Source organism: Bos javanicus, chromosome 7 (assembly GCF_032452875.1).
Source record: "Bos javanicus breed banteng chromosome 7, ARS-OSU_banteng_1.0, whole genome shotgun sequence".
NCBI classification, from domain to species: domain Eukaryota; kingdom Metazoa; phylum Chordata; class Mammalia; order Artiodactyla; family Bovidae; genus Bos; species Bos javanicus.
In genome coordinates, this window is record NC_083874.1 from 68,505,312 (window position 1) to 68,531,637 (window position 26,326).

The window sequence follows — 26,326 nt, forward strand, 5'->3', positions numbered from 1 at the left end:
TCCAGTAATGTAGTATCAGTGACTCAAAGACAGTACTACCATCTGTGATACACTTTCCAAAAGAGCAAACAACTCTTGGTCAAGTTCTGAACTAAACAAAGTGTAATCCACCCTCCACGTAAAGGGTGGCTGCCTCCTAGGAAACCAAGTGCTTCATATAAGGTGGAGGTAGGATCTAGGTCAGAGTGTTATTGTACATTATTACTGCAAGCGGCCTTCTCTGGAATATCTAACAGGACGTTCAAAAGTCGTGGGATGCTACATGTGGGATGCTGCAGGGTGTTTTGCATCCTTGACCCTCTCCCATTCAATGCTAGTAGCCACCTCAACCTTTGCGACATTCAAAACACCGCCACAGATGTCCAAAGTACTCCCTATGGAAAGGTTTCACATTGTTTGAGAAACCTGCTCTGATCTTTGTCTTAAAAATAATTAATCAACCAGTTGGATCTATAATGAGATGAATACCTTACTATATTTTTCCTTTATCCACCTGCCCTTGAACACAATTCCTTCCTCCATTAGCTGTTAGGATGACAGCCTCAAGCTCAACAACTCTTTTGTGTGTGTGTGTGTGTGTGTGTGTGTGTAATAAAGTTTTATTAAAGTATAAAGGAGATAGAGAAAGCTTCTGACATAGGCATCAGAAGGGGGCAGAAAGAGTACCCGCTTGCTAGTGTTAACAATGAGGTTGTATAATCCAAAGAATGTCTGGAGGTTGTAAAGACCTCCTCCGACCTACTCCCATAATTTACATTTTAAGATAACACTGTTATCTGTAGTACTCAGTATATCATCTCACAAGCTCCACAAATAATCTAGGCTTCAAATCCAAACTGTATCAGTATGACAACATTTTATTTTTTAATCCCAGATATTTTTATGCCACCAAATACTTCAGTGCACTCAGAGAACTTCTGATTTCCCATCACTGACTCTCACTCTAGCCAGTGATCTCAGTCTCTTCCCACATTTGCTATCTCACAAAGCCTGCTAACCTCTAGCAGGTGTGCCCACCCTGAACACTTGTGACTCCTTTACATGAGGACCTCTTCAGTCTTTAATATCTCATCCTAAGAAAGATACTGAAAAACAGTGATACAAGCAAGAGAGCCCACCAGAGGAACAAGAGATCCCATGGGATATAGTAGAGAAAGCAAAAGAATAATTCAATTGCTAAACTTGTCCCATCTGGGCCTCAGTTTCCCTATTCTAAACAAAAGAGTGGACTAAATGATCTCTCAGAGGCATTCCAGCTCCAACAGTCCATAATTCTATGGATCTGGACAAACCCAAAAATAAAACTAGGAAAGCATGAACTAAATGATATAGTGTTGACTTCATCACCTTTGCCAAGAATGTGATGCTCCTAGCAGAGAGTCTGTGAATTATGACATGGCTTAAGTAGAGAAGCAAGCAGATTTCTGTGACGAGCATGGCTGTCTGGAGCTCACTGAGAGTCTGAGTTTACCACTTGGAATGGGAGAGGCAGCGAATTCCAGGTATTGCGTGTCTTTGTGTCCTATTCCATATCATGAGCCTGACAATGAGAAACCCAACTAGAGGAAGGTGAATGGACTCAGTGAGTATCCCCAGTGGATCTGAGAAACTGGTGTCTGACTGGCATAGGTCCAAGAGCAAGTTACAGCTCAGGGACTTGCTGACCTTGTTCCACAGGTTACCTCCTTTCTCACATCTTTGCTTAATTTTGTCGTCTCCCTCCTCCAGCGGTCACTTCGGGAACTTGAAGAAACTGTGGTCATTGCCCTGTATGACTACCAAACGAATGATCCACAGGAACTCATGCTACAGCGCAATGAGGAGTACTACCTGCTTGACAGCTCTGAGATTCACTGGTGGAGGGTTCAGGACAGGAACGGGTAAGGCGCCTGGGTGGCTGCTGTCCCAGCTTTCAAGGGGAGGTGGGAACAAAGACAGTCCCGCCTCTCTCAGAGCAACCATGGCACTGAGTTAGGAGAGGAGAGCAGAGACAGAGGAGGAGAAGGAAGAAGTTGCTGAAAAGGGTCTTCCCCTTCTTAGAAGAGCCTGGGAGGCAGTCACTCACCATACTTACTCCCCGGACCTTATCAAGCCCTCCCAACCTCCAAACTCATCTAAAAATCTTCTGGGTTTTTCCACTGATATCCACAGTTTGGGAGAACAGCAACTTGTTCCACAAAGCACCATTGTTTTTGAGTGCTTAAATGAGGCTGAAGGTGTATATGCCATTGTGAGGGTCTTATTGTTGGTGGAAGCAAAAGGCATGTACAGATGGTGCAGATTGGTGGTTACATTAAGAATAATCAGGGAAAAAATACTAAAGATTTAGTTAAGCCAAGAGCTGTGAACTAGCCATCCATATGATTCACGGAGAAAATAAAGTTGTACAAATACAATTTACCCTCAATGGGACTTTTGAATGAAAAAAAATCTTATGACCCCTTATCTGAACTGAACTACAAGAAATTACTGTTACTGACCTTTAGAATGCTCTGGGATGTATATGAGTTTCATACCAGTGGTTAGTTTAAAGTTACCAGATTTACACTGCTTAATAAAGCTGTATATTTTCCTTTAAAGATCAGAGATATTTACCTATGTCCCAGAATATTCTCCAGAAGATGATTTCAATAACTGCATAAATCCAACATAAAAATGTACCATAATTTAGCAAATTTCCTTCTTGGGTGCTTAGGCTGTTTCTAATATTTTGAAAATATTAACAATGCTACAGTTAACATCTTTATATATTAAGGGTTTAAACATTTTCAAAGTATGAGATTATTATTAATTTTAACATAGTTTTTAAAAGATAATGAAAACACTCCATTAGTGCAATATCTGGATAGCCAATGTCGATGTTTTATATTACAAAAACTAACGACAGAGAGAAATATACATAAAAAGAAGCCACCCTCCATTTGTCTGCACATCAGTTCTAAAAGTATTCATTGTTAAGTTACTTGTGCATCCTAGGCAAAAGAGTTATACATATAGAAATGCACCCTAATTTTCATTTGCATTAAGGTGATTCATTTTGATCTTCACCTTGCTTTTAACTTTTAATGATATATCTTAAAGATATTTTCATATCAGTGCATACAAATCTACCTTATTTTTTAGGTAAACATATAGTTCTAGAATGTATGATTGTATTATAAATATTTAAATAATATTTTATAGTGGGACATTTAGTTTCCAGGTTGCTTTCTTTGTTGTTTCACACAAGGCTGCAATGAAGATCTTGCATTGTGCACGCTCATGTAACTTAGAAATCTTTTGAAATACATATACTTTTGAAAACATATTTTTTCTTTGGGAAAAAATACATAACTTACATTTCTAATTATGGAACTGGTGAGTCAGACTATGTGACATCTTAATTTTAGAAGATAAATCCCTCAAAAAGCTTGCCAAATTTTACATTCCCCACCAACAGGGTATTGGAGTGCCAACACCGAAGTGAAAGTGTTAGTTGCTCAATCGTGTCCAACTCTTTGTGACCCCATGGACTGTAGCCCACCAGGCTCCTCTGTCCATAGAATTCTCGAGGCAAGAATACTGGATGGGGTAGCCATTGCCTTCTCCAGGGGATCTTCTGGATCCAGGGATCAAACCTGGGTCTCCTGCATTGCAGGCGGATTCTTTTCCATCTAAACCACCAGCGAAGCCCAACATTGGGTATCATTAAACTTTAAAAAGAGGGGCCAACCTGATGAGTAGAAAAAGAAGTACGAACATTTTTAGGGTAAAGACTTTACTTTTTACATATATCATAACTTACATTCTCAAGGCACCTTCTCTTTAAGTACCCTTATCAATTCCATTGCAAGGGAAGTAAAGGAGGGTTAGATCAAAAACTGTGGTCTCAGAGGCAGTGTCACTTGCTTGCTGAGAACAGACCCAAAAGCCCCCTCACCTGGAACCTCCCTGTCTAGTTAACTTGGGGAAACAAACAAGACCAGTCACATCACCTTTTCTTTGCCTATTATGGGGAAGCTCATTTCAGAAACAGGTTCAAGATTGCCTGGCTCCACAAACACCAGAGGAACTTACTAAGAAATTCATCCCTTCAACCAACTGACATTTCTTTAGTACACCTTATGTGCCAGGAAATTTCTTCTCCTAGGTTTCACTTCCCCAAATGACAGTTTACACTTTGTTCAATGGCCCGCAGAAAGGCTCAGCTCTGTACTTCAAAGGGCATCGCAGAAGACACCCCAGAGGCCAATCAGGGTGTCTGGGAATTTCCCTAGTGTGCTTTGTAATAGTGTGGTACAGCGGAAAGTACACAAGATGCAGAGACAGAAGACTCGGACTTGAATATCAGCTGCTTTTGTTATACAGGGCCTTTGGAAAAGTCACTTAACTTTTCTGAATCTATTTCCTTACCTGTAAAATGCAGATGATAATATCAGCTTTCCATCTCAGAGTGTTGAGAAAATCACTGAGATAAAGAAAGTGAAAGGGATTTGTAAATTCTATATCCACACACAAGAGAATTATCATCATTTAGTAGATAATCCAGTTTTGGTTGGGATATTAAAACTGTTATTTTATATGAAAGCAAAATAGTATTTGACCTAGTAATATAATTGTAAACATATGGTGTGGCAAAAACAGACATAATTAAAAGGAAATCCAAAAGAAAGACATAAAAGACAGCATATCTGAGAACAAGTTGACTCCTATCAGTTGGAATTGACTACCTTGAGTGCTGGCTTAAGAAGGATTCTGAGGCTGGATGTTCAGTTCTCCAAAGAAAGCATAATACCATGACTGACTAACTGTGGGTATAAGATACAAGATATCAGGTATTTGGTATTACCATTCTTCATTTCTTCACTCCTCCAAACAATTCTGTGAAATAGATTACACATTTCCCATTAAACAGAAATCACTGGATTGAAAAAAATTCAAACACTTAATGGAGTAAAGAGCAAGAAGTTAGGAGACATCTTTTCACAGAATGCACAGTCTGGGGGGATTTTATGTGTAAACTAGTTTAGGTCCTTCATTTTACAAGTACAGAATCAGAGGCCTAGAAAGTGGAGGAGACACTGCTCTCACCTTGTAGTATTAAATGTGACAGTGAATGTGATAGTGTTTTGAAAAGTATCTACACAAGTGTAAAGTATTTTGATGTTCTTACCAGTCTCTTGATCCATATGTCTTTGTTTATACACAATTTATTCCTGCTTAAAAGAAACTCCTAAACCCAAATCCAACATAGTTTTATTTTGTTTTTATCATGTTTTATCATTTATGTTTGAAGGAGCACAAATAACAAAAAACATTAGGGAGGCCTTGAATTAAAAGTTTACATGGTTGACTGACAGTATCTTTTGTGACCTGTGGTTGGAAATAATTCTTTATATTTTAATTATTTTGGTTTCCTAACTATAAAATGCTAGCACTAAAGTGGAAAAATACTGATTATAACATACACACAGAGATGTTTCCTATTAGAAAATAAAGACTTAACATTGATATTTTTTCCAATAGAGGAAATTTTCACAATGAAGAGATTAGCAAGCAGAGCTAATAAAGTAAAGTGACTATTTCTTATTTATTATGGCTCAAATTTTAGTAATAAGATCTATATAGCCTTTAACGATAGCAGGTTGTTATTTTTAGTAATTTTTATTTGAAAATTTTAAAATGTCTTATCCTGAAAGCTAAACAAGAATTCTTCATCTTTAAATGACATTTAGTTGATTAAATCTATGAAATGGAGATGTAAAAATTAGCTTTGTATTAATATAAACACTCATTTCCCTCTAAACAGGCATGAAGGATATGTTCCAAGCAGTTATCTGGTGGAAAAGTCTCCAAATAACCTGGAAACCTATGAGTAAGATTTTTTTTTTTTTTCAAAAATTGGTGCTAATTGGTCTTCTTAGATTAGGAGTGTCATTGGTTAATTATTAAAATACCAGTCATTTTCTTGACTTGCTTCCATACTCAGAACCCTAAATAAACAGCTGGGGGTCACTTTAAATAGGAGAAGGGGAAGGATATGTGTTCTCATCTCCCCTTTTACCAAACTAATGTTTTCAGATGCCTGCACATGTTGTAGTCAAAGAAAAAGTTTCTCCTGGGAATTCCAGGAATATTGATCTTACACTATGAACACTGGATCTAATACAGACTGATTTAAAACATGGTTTAATGCAATACTTCCAATACCAGCAGACAAACAGATAGGTATTAAATATCTGCTTAGTTTGTGTCATTTGTTTCAGACTGTTATTTAAAAGGAGAGTTCACAAACAGTTTTAGTGGAATTATTTAATGTTTAATAAAATCCAAATGTGGAGAACAACATACTTACCATGTGCATGTATTTACCAGCTCAGTTGCTAGAAGGCCCAGAAGCAATAATACTAGAGTTGCAACGTGCACACTCAGGTTCTGGTTTTTAAATAACACTTCCCACTAGAAACAACTAGGACTTCCTGGAGAAATGGCTTGGAGACTCGGAGTCAGGGCAAGGAAAGAACAAAGATGAAATTGGAACATTTTGATGCACCAAAATATTAAAGAAGTACCCTCTAATTTTTTGTTGTTAAGTAAAGTGAACACATTGAGTGAGCACAGAAGTCAGGTGAACACATTGAGTGAGCACAGAAGTCAGATTAAAAATGCCTCTTCTGACAAAATCTGGATAATCTGAGTATCAAAATAAATAATGACAGTAATGAACTACAATCACTGGGTAAAACAAGAATCTATCATAAATAAATACTTTGATAACTAAATAAATAACAGGACAAGAAGAAAAAAACTCCTTCTCACTGTAAAATGCCAAGTAATGAATGCAGAAGGAATTTTAAAGTGAAAAACCATCCTTTTATAGCTTGAAGTACCAACTGATTCGGGCAAGAATCATCAATAAAAGTTACAAGTAGGTGGTAAAAGTTTGATATTTACATAGCTTCAAATTATCTTCCTACAAATCACTTATTAAAAAAAGGAAATACCTGGCAGACCCCATCTTAACTAAACAATCCAAGTTCACATCAATAAGGGGGCAAGCAGACATCGTGCATCTCCTGACATGATACATGGAGAAGGACACAGCATCACTTCAGTGATATTCCCACCCAAACATGCGTAACCTGAATTAGTCATGAGGAAACAACAGACAAATCCAAACTGAGGCATAGTCTACAAAATAACTGCCCTGGGCTCTTCAGAAATGTTAATATCATGAAGGACATGAAAGACTAAGAAACTGGTTCACATTAAAGGAAACAGAAGAGATGTAGTAGCTAAATGCTCCAGTAATCCTGGGTCAATCTTGAACCATAAAAAAGCAAGCCAAAAAAATAATAATACAAAGCATATTATTGGGACAACCAATGAAATCTGAATAAAGTCTAAAATTAGGTAACAGCATTGTGTCAGTGTTAAATTTCATGATTTTTGTAATTGTGCTATGGTTATATAAGTGTATATTTTATTTCTTAGAAATATATGCTGAAGTACCTATTAAAATAATGTTCCAGTTTGGACACACTGCAGTTTGAAGAACTCTATTTTAGAAGATACAGGGGGTGAAAGTAGTTAAAGAATATTAATTATTTTGGTCCATTTCATTTCTCCTTCAAACTTATACATATTTCATTTTTTATATTAAAACATAGATAAGGAAAGAAGGAGCCATGTGAGAACATGCACATGACAAATAATGCCATGATTATGTTCCTTAGGAGTTAACAGATTGTAAGAACTGTATCTGGCAGGTGTAACTCCTGAAAGATGTGAAGTCGGGGGCTACAGCATAGCAAGCTAGGCTCTTCTCAGGGGAGACAGGGAGCCTTTAATGCTTTTCCTTAAGTCCTTGGTACATGATAGTTACAGGCTCTATACGGTGGTGATAAGAGCATGGGTTCTGGAGCCCCACTGCCTGGGTTCACATGCTGGCTACTCCAGACCAGCTTACTGACCTTGGGCAAGTCTCATAACCTGCTGATAACACTTCCTGACACTGATAGATGAGCTCTACATTAGCTAATTATTCTTTGCAGTCCTGAAGTTCTCACCAGGATATGGCTGGAGCTTTCCCCCAGCAAACTTTGATGGAGTCCACTCCAACTCGATTGGACATGAGTTTGAGCAAGCTCCAAGAGCTGGTGATGGACAGGGAGACCTGGCGTGCTGCAGTCCATGGGGTTGCAAACAGTCAGACATGACTGAGCAGCTGAACTGAACTGAACTGAACTAGTCAGAGATGTGATTGCAGCCTAGTTAACAGCCAATGCAAAAGAGAGTAATCAGGGCATACCCAGGAAGCCAACGTTCATACTGAGGCTGTTTTAAGGGAAACTTTATAAAAACTCAGTTAGTGTCCTTTTATAAACCTGCATAATACTAGCTTAGAGTCATCAGTCATGAAACTTCCAAAGATGATACCACATTGCATTTATCTGTTACATGTTATCTGTTGTTGCTTGCTTGAGTATAATGTTTCACACGTCCAAATTACTGGCCAGCCAGGCACAGAGCTGGGCTACTAGTTTCAAATGCTCTGAGATGTTTGAAGATGAGCTTTTAGCGCTATGTATGTTGATGAACCCAAACTATAAAAATGACATTGAATCCATAATATACTTAGATTTGCTTTTCCCCACTGTCCAAATCATTCCATCACAGTGCATTGGTTCCTAAAACTGTCTGACATGAATTGTTTCATGGTAAGATCTATTCTTTGGTAGCAATAAATCTAGAAGTTATCTTTCTTTTCTTTTTTTTTCCCATTTATATATTTAATCTATTATTCAAATTGCTCATAGAAAATTTGATTTTAAAACTTCTTCAGAGAAGAGATGAGCCACTTACCCTGAGAAAATTAGCCTGAAATCTTAAGAAATTAAAACAGTTGTGTAATAAAATCAGAAACACAAAATTAAACAATATTGTGTTATAACATGAACCCCATGACACATTTTCCTTTTAAACTAAATTTGAAGTTCAATCTCAGGTCAGTTCACTTTGTAAAAGTAGAAAATATGTGAATATTTACCTTATTTTTAGCAGAATACATCCATTAAAAATTTTTAGTTTATTCAACAAATAAATTTGGCACTCATTTCACAAGGAATGTAGCAATACCTAAGGTTTTTCTACATTTGCAATTTTTACAAAGATAAACTAGCCTTATGGGACACTGTCAATGTGATTTGTACAGGAGCTTTTCTGCAGCTGGGAAAAATATAATTCTTTTGCAGAAGATCTTGAAAACCAGTTTTACAGAAGAAAATGCTGCAATCATTTTAAAAGGGTATTTGCTACACTTTCAAATTTATATTCAACTTTTATAGCTGTCCTAGCACCATTCTACTTATAACCATCCATTGACTTACAAAGCAGAGCAGAAGATAAATGTTTTCAAAAATTTGAATAAGGAAAATTTCCAACATGCACAGAAGTGGAGAGAAAAATATAATGAACCTCAAAGCCCCCCCAGCTTCAACAATTATCAACATTTTACCACTTCTGATTCATTTGTTCCCTTCCAATTAAACATTGTATTACCTGGAAATGGTTTGTACTTTTGCTTTTGAGTTTGAAAGTATTGGTAGAAACAGAAAGAACAAAAAATTCTCTAGTATTAATTATCTTTCATAAGTAAATAATACAATTTTTTAAATCTCATTTTTCTATGACTTTTTCCTGCTTTCAGGTGGTACAATAAGAACATCAGCCGAGACAAAGCTGAAAAACTTCTTTTGGACACAGTAAGTATCTTTTGGCTTCAAATAAAATGAATTGTGCTACTCTTTTTCAGCCAGGGGGTGGTTTGCGCTAACGCAGTGAGTTGATGTGTTGGATTAAAGTGATGTTCATGTCTGGTACTAGTATAAAAGTATTTTGGGGTTTACCGGCTTACCATACATCAGTCCTGGAGAGGAAACCTGGAGAGGATCAAAGGTCTTGGTATTAACATGTGAACATGGCCACCGCTTCAGTGAGTAGTCTTTCCCGCCATGATGGCTGGCCCTGGAGAGCTTGGGGCTGGTCTTCCCTGCCTGCCTCTCTGGTTAGGTCAGGGGTGGCTGTGATTCAGATTCCTCCTGGCTGAGCTGTGTGTGGAACTAGAGGAAACACATCACTTGTTTTTAACTTATTTTTCAAACAACTGTTCTTCTCCAGAGCCATATAGTATGAGGACCAGGACTGATCTTACCCAGGGGTGTCAGGATTGAGGGAGAGAGGGAAGTGAAGAAAGAAGGCATGGTGTGGTGGGGAAAGTCTTGGCCCCCGCTCTGGCTCCAACTCAGTGTGTGACTTTGGGGACATCTCTTCTTCCTTCTGGACCTCAGTTTCTTAACGAGTTCAAGGGAGGCATTGGACTAAATCAGAGAAGACAACTACCTAGGCTCATACTGCCACTCTCTAGTCTTGGTTCTGTGGCCGACCCCATTGATCAGAGTTCATGGCTTTGGGGTCCTTCTCAAAACAGCACTCAAGGAAGCTGCCATCAATTGACTGGCATGCAAGGGAACCCCTCTCTTCCTGGATCATTAGATCATTTGTTACTCTAAAGCTGTGCCTCTCAAAGTATCTGAGTAATGGATTACCTTCTGTGGTTGGTTTTTAATTTCCATTTGTCACAGACTTAAGTAAATTCAATAAAAAATGAATTAATAGGGAAAAAAAAGAAAAAATAAGAAGCAAAAACATAAAAAATAATGCAAGTCTAATTTTTTATTAGTATTAGGTCGCTATAAAAAGATTCTAAATGATTCCTCTCAATTTCTTTTTTTGTCTGGTGGTGGAGCAGTAACAGTTTGCCAACTGGCACCCATCCACAGACCACACTTAAAGTAGCCCTGAAAATTGCACGTTGGGGCTCTTGCAGAGAAACCAAATGCATGGAGGTACTGAGAGAAAGCTTTCTATAGAGAAATCAATTTATCAGTGTATTTGCTTAGAGCAGTGGTTCACAAGCCTGTCTGCACATTAAAATCACCTGGGAAACATTTTAGAAATACCAATGACAAGGTCCCACCTCAGACTCATTAAATCATAATCTCTAGTGGATAGGGTACAGGTATTAGTAGTTCAGAGAAAAATATCTGAGTGAGTCTAAATTCAGATGATGTTAATAACCCAGGCTCAACACAGCCTCACCAGTGAGACCAGTAAACAGTAGGCATGGGCTGATGGAGGGATTAGTCTCCCTATGCTGAAATGTCAAACGTGTTCCTGACATTTCACCATATATTATTTTCCAGTTATAGTTTGAAGGTATTTCATATCTTTAAGAATCTTAAACTGCAAACCTCTCTTGGATGGAATGAAGCTGGAGTGACCAATGTATCCTGGTTTGCTTGGAACAGTTCGTTTTAAAACTGAGAGTCCGATGGTCCCAGAACAACCCCCACCACCAACCTCAGTCCTGGACAAACCAGGACAGTTGATCACCCCAACAGGCAACCATTACCGGTTTGGACAGTGACTAGGGGTGAGCTTAGAGAAGGGGACCTGGGAAGATTTCAGGTAGAGAATGAAGGGCTGTGATGAGAAGGTGGAAGGATGATGAATACCGTCAAAAAATAATCTAAAGGTATAGAGTTGATTATTAATGTACTATTTACTTTTGCACAAGGGAAACTTTAAAGTGATAATAAATTCATTCTATCAAAGGTAAAAATAAAATTTCTATATGAGGAAATTGGGAAGGGAGGAGTCATATTTTGAAGTCATATTTTGAAGCAGTGAACTTCTCCCTTGATTAAGTTGCCAGTAAGCAGGCAAAGAGGACAAGTTCAGTTGTTTGTGTGTTTACCAGTGACAGGTATATAATAGGCAGTCTGTATGATGGTGGCCGTCTCAATTAGCACCTGTCATCATTATGACATGTCTGCGCCACTTCCTTTATTAGGATTTCCCAGTATAAACTCACATACCTTACCATTTTGCTGAGCACGGAACTAAGCACATAAAGATACTTGAGATAGGATCTTTGACCTCAATAGGGACTCTCATAGACACTATCAGGAAACAAGAAAAACTCTGAAGAAAGAGAGAAGAATCTAAGATAAACTGAGCATATACAGGAGGCTTTCAGTACTCTCAGAATTTTGAGAAGATTCTAGAAGGAATTAGAAAGAGTTCATGGAGTAAGAGGAATTAAGGTGAGTCACTACTAGACTCTGGTTTCCCCTTGGTTCCACCCTAACTCAGCACTTAATTATTCCCTGTGGTTCCCAATAGAGTACACATTAGAATCACTAGGGAATTTTTAAAAATAAAGATTCCCTGTGGTTCCCAATAGAGTACACATTAGAATCACTAGGGAATTTTTTAAAATAAAGATTCCCAGGCCCTGGCCCAGACCTACAGAATCAGACTCTCCAGGGTTAGCTTCTGGAAACCTGTATTTTTTCAAGTCACCTTGTGATATATATGCGGCCTACTCAGCACGTATGTTGTTGGATAATATAATAAATTGTTAAATTAACCAATAAGATCCTATAATAAGAGTTATACTGAATTTAAACAAGTACAGTTTTGTTATTTTTAATCACACACTGGTTAATGAAGTATGCCCATGGGGCACCTAAAAAAGCTCATAGTAATGATTAGCAAAAGATGATTTCTATTTTACAGCAGTTCTTTGGAGGCACTTAAATACATTCTGCTTGCTAGAGCAGTTGAAACATTCTTCCTTATTAATATTCTAAACTACTTCACCAAATCTTCTTAGCTTCCTTAGGTCATATACAGGCAAACTTCAGTGGGTCCCTGTATTGTATGATGTTTAAAATATCAACAGAACTTTTTCGGGGGTGTATTTAGTGTCTCCTTTTCTAACAATTATAGGACCCTTAAAAGATGGATTGGTTCACTTTTATTGACCAAAATTGGATTTATTTCATTTTTATTAACTAAATATCTCAAGGTACTGTCCCAAACATATTTCACCATTAGAATATAAATGCTTTATCTTGTTCCTGCTTTACACAGGACCCCAGAACTGTACCTATGACATAGTAGTTGCTTATTGAATATTTGTTGAGTGAATGAATACAGCAAATGCTTAAGAAATGTTTTTGAAATTAACAACTATATTTTGGGAGAAGCTGGCCAGTCATGAGCATTGTTTGGAGCTTTTAAAAAAATACAAATTCTAGGATGTCAGCCTTCACCAGTCAAAACCTTGGAAATTGGTACGCAGGTGATTCTGGGACTTAGCCAAATTTCAGAACCACAGAAAACAACTCTTAGCATGTATTATCAGTTCAGATAACACCTCCTCTAAGAACATCCTCAAGCTTTCCCTCTCACAAACTGTGGAATGTGGTTTTTCCCCACCTTTGAACTCTCATGTTGCAATGTCATGACATCTCCAGTAGCTCTCTTTTCACTCAGCCATGGACCTCAAAGTCTGTCTTCTGTGTAACCCGTTTAGGTAGAGGGTGAATTCCTTGCAAGCAGGTACTTGATACCTTACAGCATGGCACATATTGAGTGACCTGAATTTGGGGCAGGAGCCTTTTCTAAGACATTGTTAATGATATTTCCATGATTCTAAGGTGTTACTAGTTAAAGATGCAATCGATATTGAGTCCACAGAAGAATTGTTTTAAGGGAAGAAACGAACCACCTCCAAAACGAAAAGTAGTTATATGTCAGAGACACTCAAATTCTAATGCAGCATAACAAAGATACAAGTTATCAGTCAATATTTTTCATAATAACCTACCCTGTGTGTCAAGATTATCTTCTGTAAGGTCCCCTTCAAATCATATGGACAGAAAGAAAGAAGGACGTTCCTAACACAGTCAACATATCTCAGAAGAAAGCAGACAATGGTATTAATACTTCTAATGGATGGCATACCATGGCATGTGATAATAATGGCTGATGATAGTCCTAATAGTCCTTGTTCTGGTATTATACTCCAGGAACTGTTCTATGCACTTTAACTCTCCCAACCATCTTGCAAAAGTCATTTTACAACTGAGAAAACTGAAGCTCATACATTGAATCTGGAAACATCTGTAATTCACAGAATTATAAATTGTTAGAGCTAGAATTCCTTTTAAAGAATATCTGATCCATCCCCTTTGTGCTACAGGGGAGTAAACTGGGCCAAATTTAGACAGTAAATTAGTGTCAGTCTGGACTAGGGTAGGGACGCTTCTTCATACACACATACACACACACACACACACACACACACATATACACACATACACACACATAGTTAATAAGGGAATATATGAGTTAAGATCTATTTTCCCATCTGCACATTTCCCACCCTTGGCACATTTTTTTCTATTGTTGCATCTTTATTTTTCTAGATAAAATAGTAAAAGATGACCTGAGACCTTGACTATATCCCATAGGAACAAGCCCACTCCCCAACCCAATCTGGCTACACTGCACAGGCATGGCAGTGATAGGAGCAAAGACCCTTTAGACTTCCCTGTTCTTGGTGGTTGTAACTTCCTCTGAGCCCCTTACAGGAAGTAGGTGATAATGTACATACCGGATGCCTCATTTTCCCCACACCCTGGACTGCCTCAGCCCCAAACCAGAGTTTCCTGTTACCAGTGCTGAATGCCACCTAGAGCAACTACTATGGAGGAAGAGCTCTGCCCGCCTCCTGTCCTCAGCAGAGCTGACTGCAAACCTTACTTCTCTTTTGTCTGATGTCTATGGATCAGTTTACTCTTAACAGTTAAACCCCTTTCTCATCACAAATTTATAAAAAATAATAATGGTTTCTTTTAAAGAATAACAATAACGAAAAAAATTCTTAATTAAATAGAAGAGATATTCCTACTCCTTTCTTCACAGATAGCTGATAAACTTCAGGCCTTTTTGGTCTTTGTTTCTTCCCTTAAAATACATTACAAATGCAGATAATGTCTGCTTTGGCTAAAGCTTGATTTCTTCCTGCCCTGAATTTAATCCATCACATTTCAATGAGGCAAGAGCAAAAGCTTCAATATTTAGTGAAAGGGGAAAACTTTTGAAGACAAGTGACAGTATATAATATATGGATGGATATCATAAACATGACGTTGAGTTGGAGAAGGAAATGGCAACCCACTTCAGTATTCTTGCCTGGAGAATCCTGTGGACAGAGAAGCCTGGTGGGCTGCTGTCCATGGGGTGGCACAGAGTCGGACACAACTGAAGTGACTTAGCATCCATGCATGCATTGGAGAAGGACATGGCAACCTACTCCAGTGTTCTTGCCTGGAGAATCCCAGGGATGGAGGAGCCTGGTGGGCTGCCATCTATGAGGTCGCACAGAGTTGGACACAACTGAAGCGACGCAGCAGCAGCAGCAGCAGAAGCCAGACACAGATTCACTATTCACAATATCAAAGGTTAAAATAACCCAAATGCTCAGAAACTGATGCACAGATAAACAAAATGTGTTATCCATGCTAAGTTGCTTCAGTCGTGTCCGACTCTGCGCAACCCCATAGACGGCAGCCCACCAGGCTCCTCCGTCCCTGGGATTCTCCAGGCAAGAACACTGGAGTGGGTTGCCATGTCCTTCTCCAATGCATGAAAGTGAAAAGTGAAAGGGAAGTCATTCAGTCGTGTCCGACTCTTCGCGCCCCCATGGAGTGCAGCCCACCAGGCTCCTCCGTCCATGGGATTTGCCAAGCAAGAGTACCAGAGTGGGGTGCCATTGCCTTCTCCAGGTGTTATCCATACAAAAGAATATTGCTGCCGCTGATGCTAAGTAGCTTCAGTCATGTCCAACTCTGTGCGACCCCATGGACTGCAGCCTACCAGGCTCCTCCATCCATGTGATTTTCCAGGCAAGAGTACTGGAGTGGGTTGCCATTGCCTTCTCCGATGTTTCAAGTTGATGAACCTTATAAACAGTATGCTAAGAGTAAGAATCCAGTCAAAAGAGACCACATATACAATTTCATTTATATGGAATTTCTAAACTAGGCAAATCTATAAAGAAGGCAAATTAAAGTGCAGGGGTGCAAATGATACTGAGGTGTCTTTTGGGAGAGATTAAAATATTCTAAAATTAGATCATGGTGATGGTCACAGAACTCTTTGATTTTGATAAAAATCATTGAATTGTACACTTAAACAAGGATCATTTCATGGTATGTAAATTAGGCTTCAAAAACTATTTTAAAATCTAATAAACTAATCTGGGATTTTGTGTGTGTGTGTGTGTGTGTCATATAGCTCAGCTTTACTTCAGAAATTGAATTCACTACTGATCCCAATGCGGGGGAAATCAAGTTTTTTAAAAGAATAATTTGCAAGCAAGTTATAAGGGTCTTTCTTATTGCACTGGATAAACAGTTTACATTCATATCTGAGAAAAAGAAACTAAGAATCTGTTAGTTCTCCTCTGGCCTAACCATGTCCAAGGTCATGCACACAGCACATTGTGGACAATGTAGAAGGCTACAAGGGGCGTATAAGGTTACTCTATTGGTCCAGAAAGATTTGCAACTCATTTTCTTACATTTTAAAAAAATTCATGAAGTACAGAATCATTAAAGTAAATTCTGTGTGTACAAAGAATGCTAGTACTGTCCTCAAATACTATGACATCTCATAAAAAGAAATGTAGTAGCTTTCTATATTTTCATCAATTCTTCCCCTGCTTTTAGGTAACAGCTAGGGAAGCCCTACCTCACAACCTTGAGAAAGTAAGGTCAAGGGTAAAACAGAGACCTGAAGAGTCAGGTGTCAGCTTCAAATTTCTTTCTTTTTCTAGTTTTAGTGAGATAATAATTGACAAATGACATACGTTGAAGGTATACAACTTAATGATCTGATTTATGTATATATTGCAAAATGATTAGTACAATAAGTGTAGTTAACATTAATCTCCACACATAGCTACATTTTTTTCTTGTGGTGAGAACGTTTAAGCTCTTAAACAACTTTCAAATATACAATGCAGTATTGTTAACTACAGTCACCATATTGTACATGATGTCCCCCAAATTTCTATTATAACTAGAAGTTTGTACCTTTTGACCACTTTCATCCAACTCCCCTACCCTCCACCACCCTCAAATTTCAAAATAGACTCTTGAAACTCCCAGCAGAGAGAAGAGTTTGGGGAAACTCAGAGAATTTATGGGGTAAAACTCTAGGTTTGGAGAACGCACAATGATGTAAGGGCCATTTGTCCCCTACACACGCGCCTTTGCAGGTTTAGGGCCAAGTCAATGGAAGTAGGTCACATTTCTGTGTGAGGATGAGCTTTCCAACTATAAGTGCTCTTTCAAAAGACAGAGACGACTCATCAGGATGGTTAAAGTAAGAAATGCATATTTGGTTGAGTCAGTAGAGACCAAATCTGAGTGTCCATAAGCCTTTTAAAAGTTCAAGCCCCAGAGTCCCAGCCCTGGAGATTCCAAGTGTGCAGGTATCAAGGGGAGCATGGTCAACTGCTTGTGGTCATTGTTTTTCTTGGTCTTGTTTTGTGCTTTAGATTCTTCACTTGATTTTGTGATCATCAGTAACGTTTGGGGCACACGGGGTTAGGCCAGATCAGTGATTTTCAACCAAGGGTGACTTTGTCCCCAAGGGAACATGTGACAATGTCTGGCATCCAGTTGATAGAGGCCAGGGATGCTGCTAAACATCCTATAATGCACAGGATAGTCCCCTCAACAAAGAAATACTAGGTCCCAAATGTCCATAGTACTGAGGTTGGGATAATTCTGGGGTAGAAAACCTTTCTGGGATCTTCTCTAACCCTGAGATTATAGGATTCAAACGATTAGTATAACCACCTATGTGTATTATGTTTATGTATAGATGACCCACTTTTGGGATTAGGGCCTTATGTTGATCTAAATTGTACATACTTTGCTCCATATATCTCAAGCGTATGCCTGCCTCACAAGGCTTCTGTCTCTCTCTGGCCTTCACTTATGGCCCTCACTACGTCTAAGTTAAGTGAACCACAGAAATAAGTTTTGCAAATGTCACCAGCACAGACTGACAGCTGGATAGGAACAGAGCATCAGACGCAAAGTACTCAAAATCAGAGTTAAGATTTTTAAAGGTCCTACCAGGAATGAATAAACTGGTGTCTCCATTTGTTGGTACTTATTTCATCAGCACTGGCAAAATTGTCAGTGGGGTAGAGGGTATATTTTGGAGAATTCCCCCTTCTCTGCACTTCCCTCTTGCAACCAGCAGTTTCATGTTCTTTCTCCTTTTGCCCTGCAGCAAAATCAGCACTTGAAAAAGGGTCTACAGTATATATTCCCATTAAGGAACTGATGAATCTTCCTAGACAGAAATTTTGTGCCCTTGTGGGGAATGGACAAGTGGCTTCTAACATTTGTTGAATGGAGGCACCATGGACTAGTAGAATGAGCAAGGGTTTTGCTCACCTACCACATTCAAGGTTCAAACTCCAGGTCTGTCCTCTACATTTGTAGGTCATGAGAAAATCACTTCAGCTCTGCAGCACTCAGCATCTTCATCAGGAAATTGAGGATAACAACATCTAATTTGCAATGCTGTGGTCAGGGTTAGATAATATCTATAATGAGCCCCAGGAAGGCAGAATTTGTGTCTGTTTGCCTCTGTTTACTGTTTATGTCATCACTAGAATAGTCGGACCCACAGTAGGAGCTCAAAAAAATGTCTCTTGAATGAATGTGTGAAATGGTAGCCATTACTGCTGAGAGGCTGCTTTGTGCCAAGCTGGCCTATGGTATCTCCTCCTTTCAAGGGCAAGAAAGTGGAGCTAGATACACGAGCCTGATTTCCTGGGATCACTGATTTTTCATCCTTGTTAACCATTCCAGGGCAAAGAAGGAGCCTTTATGGTGCGAGATTCCAGGACTCCAGGGACATACACTGTGTCCGTTTTCACCAAGGCCATCGTAAGGTATGGTGCTAACTCAGCAAAGTGGAGAGAGATGGTACTGAGGCGGGTGATCAACAAGCCACACACAGCAATGTCAGACACTGGATGGGGTAGAGGGGTCCTTAGAAATACTGCATCGTCCCTGATCCCTCTGAGAAAACCAAGGCCAGGGAGATTAACAATATAGCTGAACTCACTTAACTGGAAAATGACAGAGCTGGGCCTGGATGCCAGGTTCTTGCCCCAGTTAGCAACCTTGAGTGCAGAGCTCTAACGAAATAAAATATCTAGTCCTGTATTTAATATGTTTATAATTTAATCCAAAGAATAACAAAAAAGATACTTTGCAAGCAAGAAAAAATGAATTCTAGTTCTGGCTCTGCTGATAAAACTACCCCCCATTTATTGAGTCCTTACTATGTGCAAGAATCTTATAGGTCATTTCCAACCATAATAAGCCCCAAAGGCAGGTACTACTATGCTCCTTTCACACATAGAGCTGATGGCCCCTTCTGAGGCAACACCAGAGGTAAAGCTGCCCTCATGTTCCAGCTGGCTGACTGCAAGACCCTCACCACTGGTCTATGCTCCTCAGACCGCAGTCTCCTCTGTAAAACTGTCTAGAAGCTTAGCCAGGTCACAAATTCTTTTCTATCTAGAAAGTCAGTAAGAACTAAGCAGTGTGGCAATGACCAAAGTCCAGTAAGAGAAAAGTAATTTTTAAGGTGTCCTCAGGGAACAAACACTTTAGAGAAGGAAATGGCAATCCACTCCAATATTCTTGCCTGGGAAATCCTACCGACAGAGGAGCCTGCAGGCTATAGACCATGGGGTCGCAAAGAGTAGGACATGATTGAGCATCACGCATAGTGCAGGGAATACTTGCTGGAGGATGAAGGACCGCAGCAAGACTTGAAGCAAGAGCAGGGTGTAGCCAGGTGGTGAAGAGGAAGGGTCTGTCCAAGGTTGAGAAAGAAGGCAATGCCCATCTCCAAGGGGCCATGCCTCTGCCATAGCTGGGGGACCAGGGACTCCAAAAGGATGATGGGAAAAGAATGAGAAATAAAGTCTGTGTTGGGAGTCCCTCAGCCCAGCCCAGATTCGGCGGTTCATTAGGAAGGCTCAGGACTCAGGATATGGTGGTACTCAAGGCTAAGACTTTTTACAGTGAAAGTATATAAAGCAAAAGCAGCACAAGGGAAAGGCACGTGGGGCAAAACCCAAAGAAAGCCAAATGCACGCTTTCAAGAGTCCTCTCCTAGTAGACCACACAGGATGTGCTTAATTCCTCCAGCAACAAGTGCCATAACAGGGTGAAATGGTGTCACCAGGGAAGCTCACGAGACACTCAGCACCCAAAGTTTTCACTGGTGGCTGGTCATGTAGGTACCCTCTGCGTGGCATGTAGCAAAATTCCAGACTCCCAGAAGAAAAGCAAACGCTGAGCATAAACCTCATTGTTTATGTTTAGGCACATCCTTACCAGTTAGAGAATGGTGGAAGCCCTTTTGAAACCCAAGTTCTCGGAAGCCAACCAAGTGGCAACCTGGCAAGCAGATCTTTTATGAATGGCTTAACTCTACTATGCAAAGTCAAATAAGTACAAAGGGGCTGAGATGCTTTCTGAACATATGCTGATGATTAGTTAAATCCACACAGCGGAGAAGGCAAACATGCCCTCCCATGGGGGATGGACACAAGATCCTGGGGGATGGATACAAGACCTTCCCCCATTTTGTGGTTTGGGGAGAAACATCACCAGTCCATCATGGGACCAATCATAACTGGGTCCAGGCGCACCCTCAGAATCTTCCTTCATACACCGCTCAGGGCCAACCTGTCAAGACTGACATAAAAGTTAAAATATATCTGCCCTGCTTGTGAGAGGGTAAAAAGCAAAGCTTCTAGGATACTGCTACCAGTAGATACTTCTGTGTCCAAACATTGCTTCTTAGTAATCACTGCATGTCTCATTTGTTTAAGTGAGAACAACCCCTGTATAAAGCATTATCACATCAAAGAAACAAATGACAACCCCAAGCGATATTACGTGGCTGAAAAGTATGTGTTTGATTCCATCCCTCTCCTCATCAATTATCACCAGCACAACGGAGGAGGTGAGTTCTCAGGACAAGGCCAGAGGGGGGCCCTTGCAGGGGTACATGGAGAAAAGTGACAAACACCCATCATTCCAGACAAACCAACTATAAAGAGTAATGATTTATACCAATACCAAAGGATGCCAAATATTTGTGTTGTTTTTTTATTTTATTTTATTTTTTAACTTTACAATATTGTATTGGTTTTGCCATATATCAACATGAATCCACCACAGGTATACACGTGTTCCCCATCCTGAACCCTCCTCCCTCCCCATACCATCCCTCTGGGTTGTCCCAGTGCACCAGCCCCAAGCATCCAGTATCGTGCATAGAACCTGGACTGGCGACTTGTTTCATATATAATATTATACATGTTTCAATGCCATTCTCGCAAATCATCCCACCCTCTCCCTCTCCCACAGAGTCCGAAACACTGTTCTATATATCAGTGTCTCTTTTGCTGTCTCGTATGCAGGGTTTTTGTTACCATCTTTCTAAATTCCATATATATGCATTAGTATTCTGTATTGGTGTTTTTCTTTCTGGCTTACTTCACTCTGTATAATAGGCTCCAGTTTCATCCACCTCATTAGAACTGATTCAAATGTATTCTTTTTAATGGCTGAGTAATACTCCATTGTGTATATGTACCACAGCTTTCTTATCCATTCATCTGCTGATGGACATATAGGTTGCTTCCATGTCCTGGCTATTATAAACAGTGCTGCGATGAACACTGGGGCACACGTGTCTCTTTCCCTTCTGGTTTCCTCAGTGTGTATGCCCAGCAGTAGGATTGCTGGGTCATAAGGCAGTATACTTTCCATTAGCAAATTTTGCTGCTGGAACCATGAGATTTCACCAACCACCTACCCACTTGAGATATTACAGGTCCTCTCAGGGAAGGTGTAATATCAGTGATTGTGGCTTTGGAATTTGTTTTCCAGAATAAAAATAGCTCTTGCATTGAATTACACTTTTTTCTTCCTGGTGATTTGACTCAGATGGTTGCTTCAGTAAAGCTCTAACAACTGCCTTTCACTTTTTAATCAACCCAGGCCTGGTCACTAGACTCCGGTATCCAGTTTGCTCCTGGAGGCAGAAAGCCCCCGTCACCGCAGGGCTGAGATACGGTAAGAGTGCATTTGGGAATGGTATTCATTTGCACTAACTCACATAAAGGTCTGGGGCAAATTGTGAATGGACTTCCCCAGACTTAAAATGATCATTAAACAAGTATATCTGGAGATGTATCTCAAGATGGTATACACAAATGAACATTTACAATGTGTGTAAAATAAATAAGATAGATAGACAGATGCACTTTTATCTAGGTCATATCAATGAAGTGTTTGCTGGCCACCTACTCTGTACAGAGCATTCCACTAATGCCGTGAGAAACCAATGGTATACCACTGTGTTCTGGCCTATCTTCTAGAACTTCTGTATCATCTAGTTTATTGGCTATCAGTCCATTGCAGGTGCTATAAGCTAGCAGCATCCAGAAGTGTGTGTCCACATAGCAGTGTTAAAAATTTTTGAATGCTTTTAGGCAGGGTATACATCTCCAGGGCCATGGGCCTTACTTTTCCTTCCTTCCCTATGAAACCACTTCACCTCCTTGTACTTTCTGCCTGGAATCTGAAGGCATTTGGGGATGCCAACATACCCTGATCCAAACCGTGCTGGCCGAGGAGAAGGCTGATGTAACTTTCATGTTGTATCTTTTATGTTGCTGGTCCTCAAACTTCGGTGGGCATTCAAGTTACCTAGGATGCTTATGAAAAGTATTGACTCCCGGCCCCAACCCAGCACTTACCAAAACACAATCCCTGACAGTTGGGTCCTGGAGTTGCATTTTCAGCAAGTCCCCTGGGTGATTCTGACACCAGGGGCTAGAGGGTGATACTTTGAGAAATGTCGCCATGGGCTCCTCATCTGTAACCAGCACCATGTCTGCACACTGTGGGTGCTTGGTACTGTTTCCTGTTGAGTCTCTGCCTCAAAAAGGTAGAAAGTGAACTGTTTATGGTACTAGACCAAACGTCAGGAGAGGATAGTGTTCCTCAGCCTCCTGACAAAAATAAAGTAACTCTAATACCTGTAGAATCCTAATGTGTTCATGCTGGGTGGAAGCCCAGGGAGTATTTTATGAACCCATTCATTTCTGTCAGCATGGAGGTTGAGATTCAGATTCCTTTTATTCATTTATTGAGCATTTGTTGAGAGCCTACCTCGTGCTAGACTGTGTGCTGGCCTGCACCTCTGTACCACTCCTCCTGGAATCTACTACCTTACCTCTGCCAAGGCCTAACAAGTGCTGTCCACAAAATGGATGCTCTTGATGGATAAATGAATGAATGAATGACCAATTCAAATAAAACTTGCTCTACATGAAAAATGACAATAACAATTTTCAATCGGGTACAGGAAATGATGGGGACCTTAGAACCCTTTCATTGACTTTAATATCTCGACGAATGCCATCCTCCTTCCTCTTTCCATGTAATCGTCCCCACACACATTTTTTCATGGTTTTCAGTGCATATTCTATGTTATTATTTGGGAAAGAAGACAATTTTACCTATCTATAGTTCTAAGTATGAGGGCTTATACCATTTGCCATCTTTGAGCTACATTAACGATAGTCTAACATTCTATATAGAGCAGTATAGTTCCCTGGTGGTCCTATACCTCGTATCTACTGCTTGCCAACTCTGGAAAACCCTCTCTTTCTCTTCCAGGGAAATGGGTGATTGATCCCTCGGAGCTCACTTTTGTGCAGGAGATTGGCAGTGGGCAGTTTGGGTTGGTGCACCTTGGCTACTGGCTCAACAAGGACAAGGTGGCCATCAAAACCATTCAAGAAGGGGCTATGTCAGAAGAGGACTTCATTGAGGAGGCTGAAGTCATGATGTGAGTGGCCAAAACAAGAGTACACAGAGAGCACTGTGATCTTTAAATGCCATTCTAATGTCGTCTTATGCCACCTCCCTGCCCAAGTCCAGCGATGGCTTCCTATGGCATGGAGAATAACACCAAGCTCCTCACTGTGGTCTAGAAGGCCTGCCATGGTCTGGCCCTGCCCACTCCTTAATTTCATCTCCTACCCATCTCTCCTCTGGTTCCATGCATGCCAGTCACACTGACCTTTGTTGTCCTCACACACACCAGCTGAGTCCGTGCCATTCTTCAGCTCAATGAGACATTTTTGTTTGAGGGAGGGAGTGTATTTTGGGAAACTGAATTTAGACCATCTCAACTCTTGCCATTTTTCTCCAGGAAACTCTCTCACCCCAAACTAGTCCAGCTCTATGGAGTATGCCTGGAACAGGCCCCCATCTGCCTGGTGTTTGAATTCATGGAACACGGCTGCCTGTCAGATTACCTGCGTAGCCAGAGGGGGCTCTTTGCCGCGGAGACCCTGCTGGGCATGTGTCTGGACGTATGTGAGGGCATGGCCTACCTGGAAGAGGCGTGTGTCATCCACAGAGACTTGGTAAGAGGATGCAGGGCAAAACCTTATAAGTTCAGGGTGAAGGGGCATGTGCCAATGAAATGCAGAACTACCAACACTGGGAACGCAAGAATCAATAAAAAGGCATAAGCTTTCTTCCTTCCCGTTGCAACTTCTTCTTTCCTCCACCCACTGTGGGAGGTCCTCATGGGACTCAGTTCTGGGCTCTATTCCCAGCCCCACCTCTAACTTTCACTCTCTGAGTTGGAGTTTACATTCTTCCAAAATGAAGCTAACAGCGGCTCCTCCTTAACCTCTCTATGCCTCCACATCCTCTTGGTAAAATGAGAGAAGCTGACAAGTACATGCTTTCTTAAAATGTTATCCAAGCATCTATCAGAATCACATTGGAGTGATCCTAGAACCAACTTCAGAATTTCTGGCGGTTGAGGCTCAGGAATATTCATTTTAACATGTCCACTCCATGGAATTTGCAGGCACATTAGAATTTAAGACTCACTGGATCTTTTATCAGTAAGGGATCTTCAAATCCAACACTCTGTGATGTGAATTAGGGACCATGTCATCTCCCTATTGAGGAATAGTTTTAAGAGAATTAGCAACCTCAATACATTCTCACTTTAGTCAAATGGATGACAGCTTCTTCATACCATCCCTAAGGTTAACATCGGGTTGCACTGGAGCTTATAATTGGTTACACAACACCATGGATTTCTTTTTGATTAGGATCCCAGGAATGAAGATGAAAGATGAGATTTACTCACCCTGATAAAAAGACCTTACGCATTCAGTTTCCATCATGCACTAGTGATGCTTAATTAACATTTGTGAAGCTCCTTATTGCTCCCATATAAGCAAAGCACTGTGATTATAGGAGACTCCGTAATTACTGATTACTCACCAAGTTTTCTTTTTCCTTTTGTTTGCCTGTCTCTGCTCCAGGCTGCCCGGAATTGTTTAGTTGGGGAAAACCAAGTTATCAAGGTGTCCGACTTTGGGATGACAAGGTAATTTAGGGATATGGTAGCAGCAAAGTCTCAGGAATGAGACGCAGGCCCCCAGGACACTCGGACCATCTCTCTCCTCTCTCTTCCCAGGTTCGTCCTTGATGACCAATACACCAGTTCCACAGGCACCAAATTCCCAGTGAAGTGGGCATCTCCGGAAGTCTTCTCCTTCAGTCGCTACAGCAGCAAGTCAGATGTGTGGTCATTTGGTAAGTATCATTCTGGCCCCACACCCACATAACCTGGGACTGTGTGCCAGCTGTTTTATTTGTCCAATTGCTGGGATGGTAAGGGCATCCCAGTGAGAGTCTACAGACTAATTATTGTATTTATTCTTGGTTATTTTTGAAATGGGGGTAAAAATTAAAAAACAGGATACTGATGACAGCTGCTGTGAGATCAAGAGATGGAGGAGTCAGAAGATTAGAATATGAGTTCCTGGAGGGCAGGGACCATGTTTTTCTCCCAACATTATATTTATTCCCACATTTAACCCTCAGTAAGTATATTACCCATTCATTCAACAATGATTTTTTTGAGCATCTACTACATGCCAGGGGCTAATCTGGGTGCTCACAAAGCATTGTTACATAGGATAGAAAAGACTCCGGGAGCCAAATTTTAAGGAGAGATAACAGTCATGTAAACAAGCTAACAAATATGTGTGTAAAGTAAAGTCAGGGAGTAGTAAGCAAGTGCTATGAATAAAACAAAGCAGTAATGGGGCAAAGAGAGACTATAATGGAGGCAGGGTCTGTATTAAATAGCAGGATCCATCCAGGAAGGCCTCTTCAGAGAGGACTCTCAGTGACTGTTGAGCAGAGAGCTCAATGATGAGAGGAAGATGTCTCCATTTGAAGATCCAGGAAACAGGGTCTCTAACAAA

General features: G+C 40.3%; 1 protein-coding gene and 1 long non-coding RNA gene across 2 annotated transcripts in view; both read left to right on the plus strand.

Moving 5' to 3' along the window:
- Window positions 1–26,326, plus strand: part of ITK (IL2 inducible T cell kinase) — a 62,842-nt gene that overhangs the window by 30,115 nt on the left and 6,401 nt on the right. Inside the window, exons 6-15 of the mRNA XM_061424189.1 lie at window positions 1,729–1,880; window positions 5,789–5,854; window positions 9,689–9,743; window positions 18,792–18,874; window positions 20,837–20,970; window positions 22,014–22,088; window positions 23,700–23,871; window positions 24,238–24,454; window positions 25,376–25,440; window positions 25,531–25,649. Coding sequence (XP_061280173.1) covers window positions 1,729–1,880; window positions 5,789–5,854; window positions 9,689–9,743; window positions 18,792–18,874; window positions 20,837–20,970; window positions 22,014–22,088; window positions 23,700–23,871; window positions 24,238–24,454; window positions 25,376–25,440; window positions 25,531–25,649 — 1,138 coding nt within the window. The remainder of the gene's footprint in view (window positions 1–1,728; window positions 1,881–5,788; window positions 5,855–9,688; window positions 9,744–18,791; window positions 18,875–20,836; window positions 20,971–22,013; window positions 22,089–23,699; window positions 23,872–24,237; window positions 24,455–25,375; window positions 25,441–25,530; window positions 25,650–26,326) is intronic.
- LOC133251562 (uncharacterized) lies at window positions 5,861–8,738 on the plus strand. Its single transcript, XR_009737681.1, has 2 exons — window positions 5,861–6,577; window positions 6,608–8,738. It is a non-coding gene; the product is annotated as an uncharacterized LOC133251562 (long non-coding RNA).